This window comes from Mirounga leonina, unplaced genomic scaffold, assembly GCF_011800145.1.
Source record: "Mirounga leonina isolate KUSES-001 unplaced genomic scaffold, KU_Mleo_1.0 Mir_165, whole genome shotgun sequence".
Lineage (NCBI taxonomy): Eukaryota > Metazoa > Chordata > Mammalia > Carnivora > Phocidae > Mirounga > Mirounga leonina.
In genome coordinates, this window is record NW_023270415.1 from 9245075 (window position 1) to 9266932 (window position 21858).

At 38.0% G+C, this 21858-nt stretch overlaps 2 protein-coding genes across 4 annotated transcripts in view; one reads left to right on the top strand and one right to left on the bottom strand.

The window, feature by feature from the left end:
* The window catches only part of PLAG1 (PLAG1 zinc finger), a 48384-nt gene extending 33382 nt beyond the window's left edge, over nt 1–15002 (bottom strand). For both annotated transcript variants that reach the window (XM_035011180.1, XM_035011178.1), the window contains exon 1: nt 14842–15002. The gene's annotated coding sequence lies outside the window, so the exon portion shown is untranslated. The remainder of the gene's footprint in view (nt 1–14841) is intronic.
* A 447-nt stretch (nt 15003–15449) lies between these two features.
* Nucleotides 15450–21333, top strand: CHCHD7 (coiled-coil-helix-coiled-coil-helix domain containing 7). 2 transcript variants are annotated; one of them, XM_035011182.1, is made up of 4 exons: nt 15450–15556; nt 18829–18898; nt 20340–20438; nt 21198–21333. In XM_035011182.1, the coding sequence occupies exons 2-4, from the start codon at nt 18845–18847 to the stop codon at nt 21300–21302; spliced, it is 258 nt and encodes an 85-aa protein (XP_034867073.1). In that variant the 5' UTR covers nt 15450–15556; nt 18829–18844; the 3' UTR covers nt 21303–21333. The 2 variants fall into 2 exon arrangements, with proteins under 2 accessions (XP_034867073.1, XP_034867074.1); XM_035011183.1 differs by lacking the exon at nt 15450–15556 and having other exon boundaries at nt 18694–18898.
* Nucleotides 21334–21858: the final 525 nt, after the last annotated feature.

Genomic DNA, 21858 nt, shown 5'->3' on the forward strand with positions numbered 1-21858 from the left:
CTGGATTATAGTAACATTTCGGTTAACTCTTGTCTCACACCCATGGGCTCAATTTACTCTGGATTCTGAGTCGACTTCACTTTCATAACTCATCCTACCCTGCTCAAAAAGCTACAGTGCCTTCCACAGCACAGTGTGCAAACTCCTTGGGCTGGCAATCAAGGCTGCTCAGAGTCAGGCCTCAGCATACCTTTCTAGTCTCACCTTGTGCTCCCCCCAACAAATCCTCCTTTCCCGTCAGACTGGTATTCCTGGTGGCCCAGGACAATAAGCACATTTCTGCCTCCTCACCTCTGCTGAAACCATTCATTTCACCTAAGGCCCTCCCTTCTTTCTGCCCATTCTTAACTCACACCTGTTCAAAGCCCACTTCAAGTTCACCTCTCCAGCCCTGGAATACCTGTCATTTTTACTGTCAGTACCATTCATTTCGCATTTTAAGATATGCTGCTTTGTGTTCTCTTTCATACATCAACCTAACATCCACAAGGCATAAAAGAAAGACAAGGAAAAGGTAGAAAGCAAATATAAGTACCCTACAAGGGGCGGGAAGTACTCTTCTTACTTCTGGCTTGCATTTGGAGAATAAAGAAACTTCAGAAAGAAGATGGTCTGTGATGGGACTTATTGGACAGGTTAAGATGCGGACAGGTATGAGAGAAAAGCTTTGCAGGGACTGGCCAAAGTAAAACACATGCACAGTCAAATGTGGGGTATGTCTCTAAATCCCCTAAATCTGTGGAGGTTAAGTACACAAATAACAAAATAGGGATCTGGAACTTAACTTGGAATTTTAGAGAACTTGGGATGATACCATATACTGCATTAGATTCTTTCAGTTCTCCTGAGTGCTAAGATCATCAGTGACATTTCTATCTCGGAAGCCTAATATGTGAAATTAACTAAACACTATTTTCAATAGTCACAATAAAGAATTACATTGTTTACTGAACGAAAACCATCCAAAAATTCAAAAAGAGACACTTATTCTGAGAGGGGATGGTTTTGCTGTAAATGTGTTTTGAAGCAAAAACTGACAAAAATACACTTAGTGAGATCATTAAATCCTATAAAACAAAGTTTAGGTTTATACTTTTAAAAATCTCCTTAAACTTAGCAAACTTTACTTTCCCCTCAATTCCTAATCCATGGCTTACATATAAGTAGACAGGGATGCCTGGGTGGCTCAGATGGATAAGCTCTCTGCCTTCAGCTCAGGTCATGATCCCAGAGTCCTGGGATTGAGTCGCGCATCGCATCGGGCTCCCTGCTCAGCAGGAAGTCTGCTTCTCCCTCCCTCTGCCTCTGCCTGCTGATCCCCCTGCTGGTGCTCTCTCTCTCTCTGACAGATAAATAAAATCTTAAAAAAAAAGATAAGTAGACACGTAGCACGTCCTAACTTGAGTTAGTAACTTTATGACTGAAAATTTTATTTTTACAAATTGTTTTTCTTTTTAAATAAATACATAAATTCTAATCTGGATGTAATTTAGGCTTACGCTAGCAAATTAACGTATCAATAACTAGCTCACATGGCAAGCCCATTCTAAAGACTTACTTATACAAAAGTCACAGAATTCCAGTTTCTGAAATCATAACTGCTCCTTGAATACACATGCCTGCACTTCCTATCTCACAAGACTGTGGTGAGATTGAAATGAGAGAATATAGGTAAGAGCAAGGACTGCTATCCAGCCAAAGTCCTTTATAACGGACGCATGGCATTAATACTCAAAATATTTTGGGTGATATAATTTAAAAGTCATGTTGGCTAAATGATTCGGGGAATAATTTAACCAATCCATTTAAGTTTCTTTTTCTTTTAAACAGAAACAGTCTCTTTTTTGTGCTCATTTTGGTTTTGCTTTTACTGGGAAGAACTTTTCACTAAAACTTGGCTAAAATAAAAAAAAAATCTTCTAATAGCTCTCATCTTGGATAAAAACCTCTGCTTTCTTATTTGATCAGTTTCAAGCTCTCTGAAAAATACTAGTACAATTCCACCTTATGCTAGTGAAGGAATTGATGAAATAGAGAAAGGTGTTTACCTTTAAAAATGCCCCAATTTCATTTTTTGGCAGCTGGATACCATCTTTCAGAACTGTGTAACTTCAAAAGTCTAGCTTTAGTACAGTCTTAAGACACAGAAACAGGGCATACGAAAACATCTTTAAAATGTATGGTAATGTGTGTGCTTCTTTTTCAGAAGTGGTTTTGGACGGCACGACTTGACACAAAGCACGGAAAGGAGTGCGTGCGGTACCGAGGCTCTGCCATACACAGGGTGGCAGCACTGAGAACGAAACCCAGACTGCCGGCAGAACGCCTGAATGGCCAAGGCAGCCTCACAAGTGTGCCTGGAATCTGATTAGGAAAAACACTTCTTAGACACACGGGGATTTTGGTTTTAATTAAGAAATTCCTTTTAATTCTGGCAGAGGTATCCTGCATTTTAGAAAAGCTCTTATGAGTCAGCCTCTGAATGTGATCAATTGCACCTTTCTCAAAACAAACCGCTTTCTCTTCCTCTTCCTGCACTGGTAAAAGGTAAACTGAGTAGGATTAAATTTAAGCACCACATCATACTCAGTGTTTAAGTAGAGCAACTGTATCTCAAGTGTGTGTGTATATACAAACACACACACACATACACACATATTTTGTTGTTACTGTTTTGTGGATTTTTTTCCCCCCAATTTCTTTAAGCTAAAAACAAAAACAGTTCACCTATTTCTCCCACCCTCACCCCATCCTCTGCCTCTGGCAACTACCAATCTGTTCTCTGTATGTATGAGCTTGGTTTTATTTTTAATATATTTAAATTAATTTAACATATAAGATCATACTGTATTTGTCTTTCTGTCTTACTTCACTTAGCATAATACCATCAAAGTCCATCCACATTGTCAACAAATGGTGAAATTTCATTTTTTTATGGCTGAATAATATTCCATTATATATAATATATATTACATATAACACAAAATTTTATAATACTTTATAATACATATTTTATATAATATTATATATAAATGCCACATTTTATCCATGCATCCATCCATGGGCGCTTAGGTTGTTCCCATATCCTGGTTATTGTAAATAATGCTGCAATGAATATGGGAGTGCACATATCCTTTCAAAATTAGTGTTTTCATTTCCTTTGGTTGGATAAATACCCAGAAGTGAAATAGCTGGATCATATGGTAGTTCTATTTTTAAATTTTTGAGGAACCTCCACACTATTTTCCACAGTGACTGTACCAATTTACATTTGCACCAACAGTGCACAGGGTTCTCTTTTCTCCACACCCTTGCCAATATTTGTTATTTCTAGGCTTTTTGAAATAGCCACCCTAACAGGTGTGAGGTGATTATCTCATGGTAGTTTTGATTTGCATTTCTCTGTTGATGAATGATGGTGAGCATCTTTTCATGTGTCTGTTGGCGATCTGTATGTCTTCTTTGGAAAAATGTCTATTCAGATCCTCTACCCATTTTTTACTTGAATTGTTTGTTTTTTTGCAATTGAGTTGTAGGAGTTTATATATTTTGGACATTAGTCCCTTACCAGATAAATGATTTGCAAATATTTCCTCCCATTCAGCAGGTCGTTTTTTCATTTTGTTGATGGTTTTCTTGCTATGCACAAGCTTTTTAGTTTGATGTAGTCCCACTTACTTTTTGTGGCTTTTGGTGTCAGATTTTAAAAATCATCACCAAATACCTTTGTCAAGGAACTTACTGCCTATGTTTTCTTCTAGGAGTTTTGTGGTTTCAGGTCTTATATTCAATTCTTTAAACCATTTTTAGTTAATCTTTGTGTGGTAGAAGGTAGTGGTCCAGTTTCACTCTTTTGCACGTGGCTGCCCAATTTTCCTAGTACCATTTATTGAAGAGAGTGTGTTTTCCTCACTACATTCTTGACTCCTCTGTCAGAAATTAATTGGCTATATATGTGTGGGTTTATTTCTGGGCTCTCTATTCTGTTCCACTGATCTATGTGTCTGTTTTTATGCCAACATCATACTGTTTTGATTACTATAGCTTTGTAAGATAGCTTGAAATCACGGAATGTGATGCCTCCAGCTTTGCTCTTCTCAAGACTGTTTCAGGTATCTGGTGTCTTCTGTGGTTCCACCCAAATTTTGGGATTGTTTGTTCCATTTCTGTGAGAAATGCCATTGGAATTTTGATAGGGACTGCACTGAATATTTAGATTGCTTTGGGCAGTACGGACATTTGAATGATATTAATTTTTCTAATCCATGAGCATTGGAGTATCTTTCTATTTATTTGTATCTTCTTCAATTTCTTTCATGTTTTCTAGTTTTCAAAATATAGTTCTTTCATCTCCTTGGTTAAATTTATTGCTAGGTATTCTTTTTGATACAACTGTAAATTGCAATTTTTTTTTCTCTTTCTGATAGTTCATTATTAGCATATAGAAATGCAACAGATTTCTGTATATTGATTTTGTATCCTGTAACTTCATGAATTTGGTTATTATATTTAACAGTTTTTTTATGGAGTCTTTAGGATTTCCATATTTATAATATCACATCATCTGCACATAGTGGACAGTTTCACTTCTTCCTTTCCAATTTAGATGCCTTTTATTTCTTTTCCTTGCCTAATTTCTCTGGCTAAAACTTCCAATACTATGTTGCATAAAAGCAGCAAGAGCAGGCATCCTTGTCTTGTTCCTGATCCTAGAGGAAAAGTTGTCAGCTTTTCACCATTGAGTATGATGTTAGCTGTGGGCTTGTCCTATATGGCTTCTACTATGTTGAAGCATGGTACCTCTATACCCACTTCATTGAGAGTTTTTATCATAAATGGATATTGAATTTTTTCAAATGCTTTTTCTGCATCTACTGAGATGATCATATGACTTCTATACTTAATTTTGTTAATGTGGTTATTATTTTGACTGATTTGTGGATATTGAGCCATTCTTACATCCCTGGAATAAATCCCACTTGATCATGGTATGTGATTCTTTTAATGTATTATTGAATTCAGTTTGCTAACATTTTGCTGGGATTTTTATGTTATGTTCATCAAGGATATTAACCTGTAATTTTCTTTTCTGTGGCATCCTATTTGGTTTTGGTATCAGGGTAATGCTGGCTTCATAAAGTGAGTTCGAAGAATTCCCTCCTCTTCTATTTTTTGGAAGAGTTCGAGGAAGATAGCATTAATTCTTCTTCAAATGTTTAGTAGAATTCACCAGTGGAGCCATCTGGTCCTAGACTTTCGTTTGCTGGAAAATTTTTGATTAGTGACTCAATCCCCTTACAAGTAATCGGTCTGTTAGTAATGGGTCTGTTCAGATTTTCTATTTCATCATGAATCAGTTTTGATAGATTGTATGTTTCTAGGGATTTATCTGTTTTTGTTTTGTTTTTTTTTTCTCAGTTATCCAATTTGTTGGTGTATAATTGTTCATAGTAGTCTCTCATGATCCTTTGTACTTCTGTGGTATCACTTTTAACATCTCCTTTTTTCACTTCCGATTCTATCTGAGTCCTCTCTTTTTTACCTGGTTAGTCTAGCTAATGGTTTGTCAATTTTATCTTTTCAAAGAATCAGCTCTTAGTTTCCTTGATCTTTCCTATTGTCTTTTTAGTCTCTTTAAACTCTATTTCACTTATTTCTGCTTTAATATATGTAATTTCCTTCCTTCTACTAACTCTGGGCTTCATTTGTTCTTTTTCTAGCTCCTTGACGTGTAAAGTTAGGTTGTTCATTTGAACAAGAAGATATAGCATTTGTAAATATTTATGCACCCAAAATAGGAGCACCTAAATATATAAAACAAATATTACAGACATAAAGGAAGAAATAAACAGCAATACAACAACAAGGGACTTTAATATCTCACTAACATCAATGGAGAGATGATCCATACAGAAAACCAATAAATTAACATTGGCCTTAAATGATACATTAGACCAGACTTAACAGACACTTACAGAACATTCCACCCAAAGCAACAGAATACACGTTCTTCTCACGTGCACATGGAACATTTTCCAAGATAGATCATATGCTAGACCACAAAAAAAAGGCCTAAGAGGATTAAAATCGTATCAGGCATCTTTTCCAACCACACTGGCATGAAATTAAAAATTAATTACATGAGGACAACTGGAAAATTCACAAACATGTGGAGATTAAGCAACATGCTACTGAACAACCAACTGGTCAAAGAAGAAATCAAAAGAGAAATAAAAGAGACAAATGAAAATGGAACTGGAACCTACCAAAGTTTATGGGATGCAGCAAAAGCAGTTCTAAGAGGGAAGTTCATAGCGATAGATGCCTACCTCAAGAAACAAGAGAAGCCTAGTGCATATTTAAAAAGATTACCCGAGCTATGATTAAAAGTGCTTCAAGGAAGAAACTTCTTTTAAGAATATGATCTTGGGAACAAAACTGCTATTATTAAACACAAGCAGCTAAAGTTTTAAAGTAATTGTCTTAATTGTAATGTCCAAAAAGAGAGACGTTTAAGGAAAACATCTGTAATGCTACTTAAAATGAACTAAAATACCCCTAAGAGTCTTAAACGCTTAATGATTAAAAATTTCAAATGCAGTGGATATGCAAGTGACGTAGATAAAAACAGTTCTAACCCATCTGTCACCACTCTTCCTTCAAAAATAACTATAATAATTGAATATTATAATTCTCTAAGTAATTTTGTGCCTGTATTTGAAAAACATATTCTCATTGATTGTGTCAAAAGATACTCTGTTTATGAACTTCTACAAACTGTCAGATAATTATATGTATTCACTTTGTTTACTAACTTCTAGGCATATAAAAATAAATTTAGGTACAGAAACAGCTTTCAATTAAAATTCCCTAATTTCAGTAGCACATCAAGTTATCCAAATATTTAAAACCTTCATTCTATGTCTAATTAAATGTTACATGATCCTTTCATTTTGATTTACGATTATATATTTTACATGTATTACCTTTTAAAATGTACTGTATGCTAAATTATTTCTAAGGAATATTTGTCTTACACTTTTTTCTTGAAAAGAAACTAAAGCAAATTACCTTAAAAGCTAAGCCTGATACATATACTTTACACAGGGCATAGTTAAATCAGTTATTTGTTTATATGACAGGAGCTCTGAGGATGCTCAAATTTTATGAAGCATTAAAAGAAAAGCATAAAATATCACCAACTGCTGTTAGAAGAGTGCCCTGTATTTGTAGGCATTTTCCTTCTTTGAAACATTTTACACTCTTCCAAATAAGAACTACTAGAGCTGCTTCCACCACTCTTGGTATAATTTACCTATTTTCTTATATGTCTAATTCTATTTTAGAGCTGAAACTCTAAGCATCTGAATAGTGATACGCAAATAAAATACTACTAATATTAGAAAGGTAACATAACCAAGGTTGAAATTTTATCCAAGTAAATTACCTCAGACAATAACAAATTAGAAAAACACACGAAAAACATTTTCTCAGATTTACTCAGAAAATAAGTTTAGAAATTCAAGGAAAGCAAATTCATGTTTGAGATGTAGTTTCTAATCAGATATACTGGTCATATTAATGTTTAAGGTTATAATAGATCTTATTCAGCTATATAAAGACACAACTCTCTCATAAACTGCAAATTTAGAACAAATTCAACTTTAAAGTAAGGTAGCGAATTTCTCTTCTTTGGAACAGAAGTTATAGAAATTATATTTAGGAAATACAAAAAGCTTAAGAAAGGTAATATATTCTTAAATAAAACCCTATTTTCATTTCATTTGCTAAAGTTGATTAAAATAAACAACAACCCTCTTATTCTAACTTTTTTAGGGTATGATGAAAAGTGATGTGGGCGCTACATAATTCCAGCTTTAAGACAATACAAGAAAATAAAATCAAATTACTTAGAAAATGTAGCAGACTAAAATTCAGCTGGTGTTATTTTTAACCTGAACATTTGAACTACCTTAATCTTCTAGGTTCAGTTTCTTAAAATTCTCCTGATGGAGAACGATTCAATCAACTTTTTACTAATACACCTTCAAGTGAACAAAACTGATTAAAACATTTTCTCAGCTTGCTTTTCAGCCAAAGGAGCTAAATCCCTCATTCTCTGATTGATTTCTAGTTTAACAGTCTCCAAAAATGTATCTCAAAATTAAAGGTTCTAATGTCTATTGATTAAAATGACAGAAATTTTTTTAAAAACTGATGGCAGCCTTTTAGCTGTAGCATTTAATCTGAGAATATTCCCATATTCAGAAACCAAAAGATAGGCTATCATAAGTAATCAATATGCACATGTGCAATTTCAATATTGGTTTGAGACAATAATTCAAGTATTTGTGTACTGTAAGTCTAAAATGAGCCTCTCATTCTCAAAAAAGGTAGAGTTCAAGACTCTGCAAGGGCAGATCATTATTCACAATCCGTAGAGGATTCAGCTGCCCTTTAGGAAAAGATGCCTACTCTACCCTCAAAAAATTTTCTCATACTAAAGGAAACTTCTACACCGGAACATAACACTATAAGAAGTCTAGATCTTCCTTCAGAAAATCAATTGCTAATTAATAAATAGGAAAGAAAATTTTCCTTTAACTGTCAGCATACACCTAAAAACAGTCCAGAAATTAAGAACTTTGTTGACTGTTCTTATCTTTACCTTATAAAAGCTTTTTAAATGTTATTAAGTATGTAGGAAATGATATAAATTACCATTAAAAAGCCCACAAGTACCTTGTTCTTAGACTAAGTTTTTAAAATCTATTTCATTAATCTAACAGAAAGCTTTAAACTTTCTGATGAAGAATGGAAAAAATAATTTTCAATATTTTCTAAGATTTTTCAGAACACTTCACTTAGGTACACATTTAAAATAATCTTTAAAATCTTTTTAAAATAGGAAAAAATTTTTCCTTACTTAAAAATAAAGAATTGAAAATAACCACTACAAATTATTCTTAGAATTTAGTTTAATTCAAATCTAAGAAGATCTGGTAGAAAGGCTTTGGGAGAATCTATTTTTAAAAGGTTATTATAAAGTCAGCAATTTGTATTGGAAATACTCTCTTATAGATTCCCCCAATTATCTCTCCCCTTTTTGGGGGGGGGGTAGATTTATTATTTTTGCTTTGTAGGTAGTTATTCTTTACTCACAAAGACATTTTTAAATTTACCGTGATTTTTATTTTATTCTGAAATTCTCATCTCTCTACTTCTTTCCTATCAATTTTGGACATTTTAGTCCATTCTTATATTCCCTTTACACACTTTCATTATTTAAACTCTTATTTTTAAAAGGCATCAAAAAAACTTTCTAACACCTTCATAGTTCTAGGTTTTCTGTTTTTAGATTAGGAAAAAAATTTCACTTAAAAAAATGCAAGGAAATATTTCAAGAAAATTGCTTATCCTATTAACCTAGGACCTAATTGCCTAAATTCACTCACTTTACATATGCACACACATTTCTTAGGTAGTCATCTCAAATTCCCAACACACACTGTGGTTAGTTTTAATACCATGATCCTGCAGTAACTCTGTTTACAAGACATCCAGGGACTTTTAAACACTAACAATTTTAATGCAGTATCACACCACTTCATTTTTTTAAAATGAGAATTTATTTGTTTTATAAAAATGGATTTCTGTTTTCTGATAAGCATTAATAAAAAAAAAAAAAAAAAGCAAAAGCCTTAACACCCTAAGGACAACAAACAACAATACATACAGAAAACAAAAATACCAAACATACAGAAAACAAAAATACCAAACCACCCTTGATAGTTCCCCAGCATCCTATCCTTGTCAATACCACTCTGGAAAGAGGAGGCAGGGACAGGTGTACAAACTGAGCAGAATGCAAACCACCGGACAGCAGGCCAAGCGATTTAAAAGTAAAGATCAACTTATGCCTCTGTTATAATTTCTAGAAGGCTTTCATACATGTATATTTCTTATAACATCAAATGTTAATAACTATACACTAATACTTTTATAAAATATTATGACCTAAACATTTTCATTTAATTTCTCTTAATCAAGCTTGAAAATTAAATTTGCTAATGAAATATAAAAGTTGTCCTGTTATAAATGAAAAGCAGTAATAGAGTGGATGTCAGGTTCAGGCATTTCAAAAAAAATTGGGCACTGGAATAAATGCAAAAAGTAAAAATTAGCTACCTCCAAAGTGATCTTATCATAAAATGGAAAATAATTCCCACACATGAATCCTAAAATCATAGTTAACTTTACAGTTTATCAATCTGATGTACCCTGCCCTCACATTTAACTTATTTGTAAATACTTTCACAAGCCTACCTAAACACTTACTAATTAGTTAAATATGCTGACTACATTAATTCCTGTTAAAATTAAAGAAATTAAAGGTCCACTTTTGTTTTTTCACAGTAGCTGATATATATTCAAAGTATTTGATGTTTCAGGAAAGGTGTTTATCTGGTTCTTAAAACATTTAAAACATGGCTCAAGGGACAATTTATAGCCCTTTTACCTTTAACATATTCACTATCTTGGATTTTGTTGAACACCTTCAGTTGTTTTTTCCTTCTTCTGAAACTCTTCCCTTACTCAAATAACTAAAGAATCTAAGATGTTATCAACACAAAGAGAAAAAATTTATATTTATTCCCTACACATTTGGAAACACATCAAAAAGAACGAGTATTCCAGGCAGTGTAAGTAAACTCATTCAGCAAAACTTCTTTTTTTCTTGGGTTTGTGTGTGTGTGTATATAAATGTGTGTGTAACAGGTAATTTTTTGTATATCTTAATTTTCCAAAGAACAGAATTCTAAATAAAAAATATTAAAACATTCCTAGAATGAACCAATATTTTGATTACACAGCTCAAGGGGCAAATGATTATTGAAACAAAACTTAAAAGATGGCTATAGATACATGTTTCAGTTATTTGGCTTTTCAAATATCAAAGACAGGAGCATTACATTTCATTTAGCAAACAACAATTTAATCCTTAGAAAGGAAAATTTCCAGAATACCAACCAAAATGTGTATAACAACAATCAGGATTATGTTAAAAATGAAGGGGAAAAAAACCCACCTTTGTAGGATATTAAAATACAAAGAGTACCCTTAAAAATTTTAAACTATATTGATAAAAGCAAATTCACTAATTTATTTAGCTGTAAGATGTCTGTTTATTAAAATATTTTGGTTATAATAAACATACAGATACGGAATTTTTTCAGAACTAGCCCATATCTATAAATTATCTTCCACAACAGCTAAACTCCTTATAGAACTTCGAACAGCAGAATTAGGCATATAAATTTCAAGTAAGAATCTCAAAGTAGGAGGTTTCTCTAACTCTAACTGAAACAAAGATTTTGAGTATACAATATCCTTGGATTATTTCTGTAAATTGGTATAATTTAGTAGTAGCTTCAGAAAAAGTATGTTCAACAGACATTATATCTGAGACATTTAAAAAGCTCAATACAACCAATTCAAGTTAGATATTATGCTGTGCCCTATCTAAATAAGACTCTAAGGAATTAAAGATTATATACTTTGTGCACTCTCAGTGCAATTTCTTATTCAGATAAGCAGCTAGTTGTGTAAAACCCAAATACATAGAAACTTTTATACCACCCTTTGTGAGAGAGGAAAAAAATCACAACACCAGCACTTTTATTTAGGTTGACAATAAACTAATCATAACTTGAAGTGTCCAAACAAACTGAGTAACTCAATGGTCTACTGTAACTGGAAGAAATATTTTTCCTTCACTTTTACAGAAACTGAATTTATTTGATATTAGTATGTAGTCTGTCAAAGTGGCAACTATTCAAGATCTAAAAGTCTCATTTATTTTAAACACAGAGCCTAATTCTGACTACTTATAGGTAATGTACCTTTCTTCAGCCAAAATACAATAAAAATGTAAAAGAAATTTCAAAGGTTGTATAAATATTAATGGCATTGACACCCCTGGACAGATGATTATTTTGGGGAAGGGAAGTTTCTCTTTCCCATTGATAGTTTAATCACTTCCCAATCAGTTTTGATTTAACAGTGGTTCATGGGAATAATTTTTAATGAGTTCTTAGAAAGGTGTAATTGCTTCCAAAATCAGAAACCACAAGATGATGTACTCAAACACTACAGCGATGTAATGCTGTTAGGGAGGTATTTACAGAAAGGTGCAGATAGGAGCTCAGTTGTGAACACATGTTAACATACAATGGGCTTCAAAACAATAATCTGTTTGTACAGTATGGAAAGTAAAAATATTCTGTATAAGATGTGTAAAAATCCAGCTCTAATTTTAATCTATTTCTATAACTCATAAAAAACAAAGGAAAATAGGCATTTATTGCAAAACTCCATATACCTGTGGAAAATGGAGCACAAGTAAACTCTATTTGAGATGAACCTTAATCTCAAATAGAATTCAGCTAACAACTGACATATTTTAAAATTTGAAAATATTGTGAAAATGTCAACCATCAGAGTCAACAGTAGTATATGATCAGTAAACATTTCCTGTTAAATAACACAAATAAATTCAACTTAAAAGATGCAAACTGATAGGTCTCAGGATTTTAAAACCTTTTAATTTCAAAGTAGCAGAGTTACAGCACATGTATAGGATGGGCTTTAAAAATGGGTATACGTAAACTTTTCCATGGTGTTGGTGTATGTGCTTTTTTTTCCCCTTAAAGAAATGCCTACTGCTTACAGTGTAAAAGAATCTCCACCACTCTGTCTGCAGTTTTCAACCAGAAGTCCTCAATGTACCTTCAGCCAAATTGAATATTAGGTATTTTACAGCTTTTACAAAATGGCTGTAAAATCACATTATGGGCATACACAGCTCTTTGATCTTGCTGCACAGAATTCATAACTGTTCAATAATGCTATACCATTACACCACACACCTTAAACTATTTCCATTTTTCCACAAATCCTTCCAAAATCAGCTTCCAAAGCAAAGAAATGTAACATGAAAAGTTCCTGGGAGGCTTGTTACACAGAAGAACAGCTTGGATACAAACTAATCTACACAATATCCATCTTCTGTTGAGCCTGTTTATCCCTCCTTTCCCTCTATCCCTCCTAAAGGTGGGTGCACTTGAGTAATGGAAAGAGAAGGCTCTTCCACCACCACACCCTTCCAGCACCTCTGCCTTTGGTCCTCAGACAGTGATTCTGTGCAGGTGATGAAAATCATAAGAAAAGAGAAGCTGTCCCTTTAAAATGCCCTGCTCTGTCCCACATCCCACGTGGAACCAACATCAGCAGCACTTTCCCATTAACTTCAATGTGATGCAAGAGGCACCATCCTTTTATATACGTAAAACCAGAAAACTTCAGCTTAATATTCTTTACTGAGGACGAACAGGTGAAGCAAACGGGTCAGGAAGGGAGAAACCAAGCAACTCCCACCCCTCCCCAAAAGGTGCTCCAGTCTTGCACTCCAGTCTCTCTGTGCAACATCACCTCTCTACCCCTCCTCTGTAGAGCCCAGTTTAAAGAAAGGAGGGAGCCACTAACAAAACCTGAAACATAAATGCGACGAAAATGCAATCTAAAGCCGGAAAGGTTTATTCTTCCAATCACACATATTAACTCTATTAAGAAAATGGCATCACTTTTTTTTCCACCAAAAAAAAAAAAACCCACCCCGCAAAGATCATTAAAAGAGTTATAAAATAGCAAATATAGTGTTTATCTTATCTCAGATCAGTCCACATTACCAATAAGTTTAGCAGTTTCTGCACTACCACCTCCCCCCTCCCTCCCCCTCCTTCTCTTGCATCGGATTTTCACGTTTTCTCATTGTCGGTTGAGTTATAAAAGGCTTTTGCCCTTCGAAAGTTTTAAAAAATAAATAAATATTAACTCCTTGGTCCCTGCAAAGTCAAAATGGACTTCAGGGGAAAGGCGGTTCATACTTTTACCTTTAGCGAGAAAAGGGGGAGCATCCCGGATTTTTAGGGATTTTTTGCGATTTTTAAAAAATTTTTATTTGGTTATATGCCTGAGTTCTCCCTCCATTTTGGTTGTTTATGATACTGACAACAAGCTGTCCCTGCTCTGTGCAGATCTCCTGCTTTCATTTAGCACCCCCTCCTCCTACCCCCCCCTCGCAGCCACACATCCAGGGCTCACACCTCCCCGCAGACCCCGCACCCCGACCCCGACTCGCCCACCTGAGGAAAGGGCAAAAACAAATTCATTCTCCAAAAAAGAAAAACCTCTTTTGAAAAAGGGGCAAAGTTACCCCAAGTCACTCAAAGTGCCCCCCAAATATTGCCGACTGCGGGTTTCCGCCAGGCCCTTTGGGAAGCGACCTTCCCCCGGGATGTTTTGGTGGAAAATGCGGAGAGTTTACTCTCAAAACTGAATTTATATTAATTTTTCCCTTATTTTTCGGGTCTCTAATGTCTTCCGCTCTCGCTGCTGCCGCTGCCGCTGTCACAATATTCACAGCACCAGAGAGGAGGAGGAGGAGGAGGAGGAAAACTTTTCAAACTTTCCAGACCCTGAATAAAGGGTTTTTTTTTTTTTCCCACCGACCTCACCTTTGGGTCTCCAGCCGCATCGCCCCCTGCCCTGTCAGAAGCGACTTCGGGAGTCCTCACACCCCCGCTTAATTATTTTATTTTATTTTTTATTATTATTTTTCTCTCTGGGGTCCTGAGCTGGGGCTGAGAGTAGCACAAACTTTTCCTCCTCCTGCCGCCGCTGCTGCTCCTCTGCCCCCTCGGCTAGTCCCATAATTTAAATAACCCTGATATTTCTCCCGCTAAACGCCTCTCCGCCGCCCCGGACCCCGGGAGAACTCACCGCGGGGCTTTAACATCCTCCCTCCGGCCCGTCCGCCGCCTTTACACCGCCCGCGGAATTTCTAATAATTTTTTTCTCATATTTCGGGCTGGACGCGGCGGGCCTGGAAATTGTTTCCTTACGCCTCTTTCCAGCAGCCATTGTAGTGTATGCGCTGCCCCTGCAGCCCAACTTGCAGCTGCCGCTGCCGCCGCCGCCGCCGCCGCCGACGTCGCGCCCACCGCCGCCTCCCCCGGCCTGCTCGGCCGCCGCCCCCGCCTCCCGCCGGCCCGCCCCTGGTCCCCGCCCGCCAATGTGCCCGCCCCCCGCGCGCGCTCCGCCCCGGGGCCGGCCACTAGGCGCCGCCGCCGCCAGAGACGGGCCCGCCGATTGGACCGCGGCGCCGCCCGTCAAACCAAAGTGTTAAGAGGCGGGCCGCGGCGCGGGGGGCGCGCGGGGCGGGGGAAAGGGGCGGGGCCGCACGCTCGGCCCCGCCCACTCCTCCCGCCTCGGCCCTCCTCCCGCCAGCTGGGGGCGGGGCGAGACCCGCCCGCCCCCGCCCGGCAGGGCCCGGCACGGCTGTCAGTCTGGCGGCGGCGCGCGTTGATTGGGCTGGCGGCCGCCGGGGAGCGGGGGCAGCACGTTGGGATGCGCGCTACTTAAGGTCCAGCTGCGTGAGCCATTGACGTGTTTGGAGCTGGAGACGGCCTGGGCGCTGGCGAAGCGGTCGCCCGAGGTGAGTGGTCCCCCGCCCCTCCTTCCGCGGCGGCTCCGGGGATGCGAGAAGAGAGGGGTGCAGATGGGCCACCGCGGGCCGGAATCCTCTCTCCTCCGTCGTGAAGCCGCTGCCACCAGGCCCTGCCTCAGCGCAGGCCCTTTCCTGTCGCTCCTCCTTTCCACGACCCGGTTTTATTCGGGCAGGAGACGAGGAAGGTGACCTTCGCCCTCCCTGGGCACCCCTAGCTCTTCCTTCACCCTGCTTCTCAGCCTTTGGGGCGTAATTGCCAACCCCCACCCCCAATTTCTTGCGTTTTCCTCTCCCCCTGCCCCACTCGGCTCCATCGGAGGTCAGAGCAAGGTGTGTTCACCTGTGCCTGTCGTCCACCATTAGACGGACAGCATCGCCGAGAGGCAGCAAGGCCGCGGACTCACATCTCCAGTTTCTCCATTCGACTGCCCCGCCCCGCTGTACCATGCCGACTTCCTGACCCTGCCTTTCTGCACCCAGCAGTGGGTTAAGGGCTTTAGGTTCTCGCATAACGTGTTTCAGCTTCCTGCTAGTTGCATTTGCGTTTTATCAGAGCCACAGACCCTGCCTTAGCTCTGACCAGCATGTGGGCATGGACGTGTTCAGTAACGTTCTCTTCTCTTCCCTTTCAAAGCTAGTTGGAGAGTGGGGGTGTGAATTGGATGGGAAGGAAATCAAGACATACTTTTTAAAGCAGTTTGCCTTTTGGAGAAGATTTTAGAGTTATTCCTCAACTGTACTGTGCTTTTGAGGCCCATCCCTCAAATTTTTGGTTTTCTTTCTGACTGTCCTTTGCAAGTAGAGCTCTGTAATATTTGTTTAGTGCTTCAGAAAGTAAGCAGATAAGTCCTCTCTAGCCGAACACTCGATCTTCCCTTTAGCCCCTCTCCTCACTGTAAATTGACATTTCCTCTTCATTTCCAGTTGATACGTGAGGATTCATGCAAAGAAGGTGTAATTTAGAAATCCAAACTTGCATTGACTTGTATGTAGAATCCGGAAGGGAAAGGAAATGAAATCTGAATAAATTCATGGTCCAAACCTGATTTGCATATATGTGATGTTACCTAGATGTTATTTTTAAAGAATTCTTGACTGATGATAAAATGCAGTGAAAGTACACTTTCATGTAAGGCACACAACCAGAGTTTTGTCTATGTCTGATCATTGTTGAGATTATATGTCTAAGGAATATGAACAGCTAAGCAGAGTTCTATATTCTTACATCATAGAATGAATGTCAAAAAGAAGGGTGTGAGTTTACTTAGTACCATCATCTCTTAGTAAGAAGTCAAGCCTGCAAAAGAATTCTGTTCAGGAGAGGAAGAAGCTTCTAGATATAATTGAATAGCAACTTTAATTTCTTTTTTACCTAGATGCTTCTGTTAGCTAGGTATATTCATGTAGTGTTCAATGGTAATCAGATTAGAGGATTCCTAAAAGTTAAAGGATCCTGGAATGACTAAACTTTTCTCCCATCCTTGTTTGCAAAGATTGATCTCTTTTAGCCTGGACATCCTGGTCTCTGAACTGGGTGACTCTTGATTGCAAATACCACCACTTTTTAGGAGCTTAGGGGTTTGATTGATTTTCCTGAATGTACCTTATTTCTCTTAACATGACTGATATTTTTTGACAGTGTCACTTAGGGAAAGAAAAGTAGAAACCACTTCATATAAAAATTCTGACCTTTCTTGGGTTATACTGACTGATGCAGTCTTCTATTGGGTGGTGTTGGTGTAGGTCATACTGCATTATTGCTTGTTTCTCCTTCCATCTTTAGGTGGAAGATGGTTAAGCTAGAACAGGATTCGAGAGTACAAGTTAGCTCAGCCCCTTAAACTTAGTGCAGAGCATTTAAAAATGTCTGTGGGTGGCTCATCAATAGCATACCAATATACTGAAACGAAAAAATCACTTTGAAATAACAGTTCGTTGATTATTGTTTTTCTTAATTTTCTCTTTTCCTTTCTGTGACATGTCTTCGAAGATAATAGGCATGCCAATTTCAGTTGAACTGCATTATTATAGAGAGCGGTTGTCCTGGAATATAGTTGACATATATGAGTAGTGTGTGAATCACACTACTTGACTTGGAGTCACTAGGTGGCTCTTAGGGAACTGTGATCATCTTTAATCGGTAAAGACTTCTGCAGAGCTCCATGTGTAAGGCTTGAGTTGGAAGATTAATGGACCACAGTAGCATTCTGTGACTTCCTTTAACCAAGGGAAGTATCAGTTAAATAAAGATGCCACTGGAAGTAAAGTTTCAGTTTTTCTTTTTTAGCTTTCAAAATGCCAACTAAGCAATAACTTTTTTAGTATATTGACCACCCTGGTGCTGGCTACAGAGTACACAGTTAAGTTTAGTAAACAAATGTTTTTGCTAATGTTGGGTTGTACTAATTATTCCACACTTATTTTGTATGATGATCAAATGTATAATAACGAAGTAATCTTTAGAATGCATGCTGTATTTGGGGCGCCTGGCTGGCTCAGTCAGTTAAGCATCTGACTTGATTTCTGCTCAGGTCATGATCTCAGGGTCCTGGGATCGAGCCTCATAGCAGGCTCCCCACTCAGCAGGGAGTCTGCTTGTCTCCCTCTGCCTCTATACTCCCCCCTCTCCCTTGCTTGCACGTACTCGCTCTCAAATAAATACATAAATATATTTTTTAAAAAAGAATGCATGCTGTATTCTTAGGGTTTTTTTTTTTTTTTTTTTTTTTAGTATATTTAATAGCTTAACCTTTAGAAATAAAGATAAACTAAAACTGAACTATAACTGAACTAGAATCTTCCTGGACATTATAATCAAATTTCAGTGGATGAATTTAAATATGGCCCTCATGCTGAGGCACTATGGCAATGCAAAGGAAAAACCCAACCAAATATTTATTCTCGTAAAACAGAGGACATATGAAGTTCCTTACTGGGATAATCATTGTGACAAAATTAATTTTTTTTTTAAGATTTTATGTTTTATTCATTTGACAGAGAGAGACACAGCGAGAGAGGAAACACAAGCTGGGGGAGTGGGAGAGGGAGAAGCAGCCTCCCGTGGAACAGGAAGCCCGACGTGGGGCTCAATCCCAGGACCCTGAGACCATGATCTGAGCCGAAGGCAGACACTTAACCGGCTGAGCCACCCAGGCACCCCGACAAAATTAATTTTTCAAGTACTCATGGGTCTAATGAGATGTATTGATTTATTTTCTGTCATTCACTGTGTAACTCTTTTCTCCAACATCTGCCTGCAGTAAGAAAACTGTTAGGATGCCCATGGTAGCACGAAGGCTGAGAGATCCTGACATAAACCCTTGCTTGTTGGTAAGGTGGTTTGCTTTTAATTTTCATGAGTGTTAACTTGGTAAAACAGGCTTGTTCCATTTTTGTGGGCATCTGTTTTCTGTAGTTCTTGAATAAAGTTATTTCTATACAAAAAATATTCCTGGCCAGTGTATCTTTATTTCACTAAACAATTTTAGGTATTCATAATTTAGCTAACAAAGATCCATCCCTTTGAAGTTTCCATTTGTATAATTTGCAAGCATTTACTAACCACTGTATAACAGTATATATTCCAAGGAAAATCTGTAGTCCAAAAGTGGCAAGTAGCAAAGCCTATTTTTCAACTGCCACTGAAATTTGTGTCTTAATAGCAATAATTTCATCCTGTCCTTGAGACAGCCTGCTGTGAATAAGGGGCTATAATAGAATTTGCCTATTTAAAGCCTAAAGCTTTCCACAAAGGTGTCATGTACACAAAATGTTTTGTTGTAATAATAAGGTCTTATTGGCATTTATTTGGAATGACTAGCCATACTGACTTGTGGCCTTGTCACCCTGGAATAATGCAGTCATCAGACTGGTGCCATTCCCTGAACCTGTATGCATTTTTCAAATATACACATTCGTTAAATATTTGGCATAGAAATTTAGCTTTGCTACATATATTAGCTCTGTGTTGAACAGCTTTATTAAGTCTCTTTAGATAGACCGTGTTTCTTAGATCTGTGAAGCAAATTACCTACCCCTTTAGTTAACGCTTTCCCTTAGATGACGTCTCAGAATCCTACTTTTCACTTTAAAGTTTGTTATCCAATCTACTTCCAGTTTAGACAGCTTAATTTTAATTTCCAAATGGCTCCTACCTTCCTTTGAACTCACAGCCCTGTGTTGCTCACTTGGGTTTTGAAGTGATACTAATGATATCTATTAAAACTGCATACATAATAGTATATGTACTTGCGTAGTGGAGGGAATGATAGCCAAAAATACATTGAGATGAGTGGTGTTAATTTAAGTTGCCTTGATGTAGACCAGTTATTAGCGACTTACTTAGGATCTTGAAACCAGCTTAACATCAGTCAGGTCCAAGGGAGAACTTGGAAAGGCAGGACAGCTGCACCCTGCGTCAGGAGACGGTTTTAATTCTCCCTGTGCAGGAGTGATTTTCAGCACCTTGCACCTTGCCTCAGCTTCTTTGTTAAACGGTTACCAGGATAAATTATCTCAGTCTGTGCTTGGGCTCAAGTTCCCGTGACCAGATATTCAGAAAACTGACCCAGACTATGAAAAGGAAGATGTCTGCCCTGAGTAGAATGAGTGCTGGGATGGTTGGAAAGATAATTCAGTTTCTGTTCATTATATGCTCATTAAAATGAACAGAAAGGAACGAGTTCATATTACCTGCTTTGGGGGGAAGCGGCTTCAGAAGTTTAGGATCCCATTCCACCCTCTTAAATGATGCCTTTCTTACATATTTAAGGAATCTGATGCTTCTACCAGGTGTATGGATGAAAATAACTACGACAGGGAACGGTGTTCCACTTACTTCTTGAAGTACAAAAACTGCCGGAAATTCTGGGTAAGCCTAGCTTGGTTAGCTTTGTGTTAAAACTCCACTCTTTGGCTTGAAACTGAAGCCCCAAATTAGTGAGTACCCACAATCCCTTCTTAGTGATGACTGGGGACACTTTTGACTCTTCTCTGCGTGCCTTGAAGGATCCTTGAGGGCTCTTACTGGCTGCCTCCTCCTCCGGGCTGGAAGAACGCAGGTCTCATATAGGTGGATCTTCCTATGGATATTTAAGAGCAGCCCTAGAACAATGACCTTATTATAATTTTAGTTCACCTGGATATGAACAGAATGGAGAGCTTGCTCTGTCATAACACATTTTAGGCTTCCATTTCTGCCTTCTCCTTTCCCACTGCCACCCATCATTGTTAAAATGGTCCCATTTTTCTTGAGACATTGGTATATGATTTGTGCTTCTGAGCACTGCATCCAGCCATTTCCTTTCCCTCTTCTAAATTAACTGTTGCTTTCATGTGGCAGTTATTTAGTCGATCCTCTTGATGGACTGGACTCTTGTGCTCTTGTCCTTAAACAGTATATATTCCCATCCCAATTACCGTCAACATAGTCCTAGGGGAATGATCACTTCTATTTAATTGTTAATTTGAAAAATATTGTCTGAAGTCCTAGAATTAGTTTTTTGGTTCCTCTTTACACATGGTTTTTAGAATTTCCTTTTTGAGGAAGTAGTGGCCAATAACTGGCAAATGATTAGCGTTTAATACATGACTGATTCGGGTTTCTTCTTCTTTTTATACCTACGTGCAGAATTCTATCGTGGTCCAGAGAAGACAGAATGGAGTGAAGCCCTCTATGCCTACAGCAGCAGAAAGAGACGAGATCCTGGGGGCAATGGGAAAAATGCCTTACTGACTGTTTGCATTAAAGTTGTTTATTTAATTTAGAAGCAGTTAATGAAGATTACTGTAATCTTGTAGTCCCTTAACCGCTTTCAGGCCTTACCCAGACCGATCTTGAATTCCACAAGGGGAGATTAAGTTAGCCTTGCATCCTGTGTGTTTGCTCTCAGTGCCAGGGTGGTAGTCTGCCAGTCCTGGCCGTGCCATGCTGCTGTGCTCACACGACTTCCCAAAGGTAAGGGGGCATTAGGAAAGGTGATAGGAGGAATGGGACTTTTCACCTGGCGGTGGAAGGAAGGGGGTATTTCCAAGGATGGGAGGTGATGCGAGCAACAGTATGATGGGGAGAAACCTCAAGCTAACTTTGGAGAAGTGGTCTGTAGAGTGTTCCACCTGGAGTTTAAGGTGGTTGGTGGAGTGGCAGAACAGAGACTTGGGAAGGTAAGTTCCGGGTGAATGTGTGGTGGGCCTCGAGTCTCAGGCTCAGTCTAAAGTAAGACCTCCGTCCTCACTTCATTCCTTTTATCTTTGCTTAAATAAGGGTAGTACGTTGACTGGGCAGGGGTGCA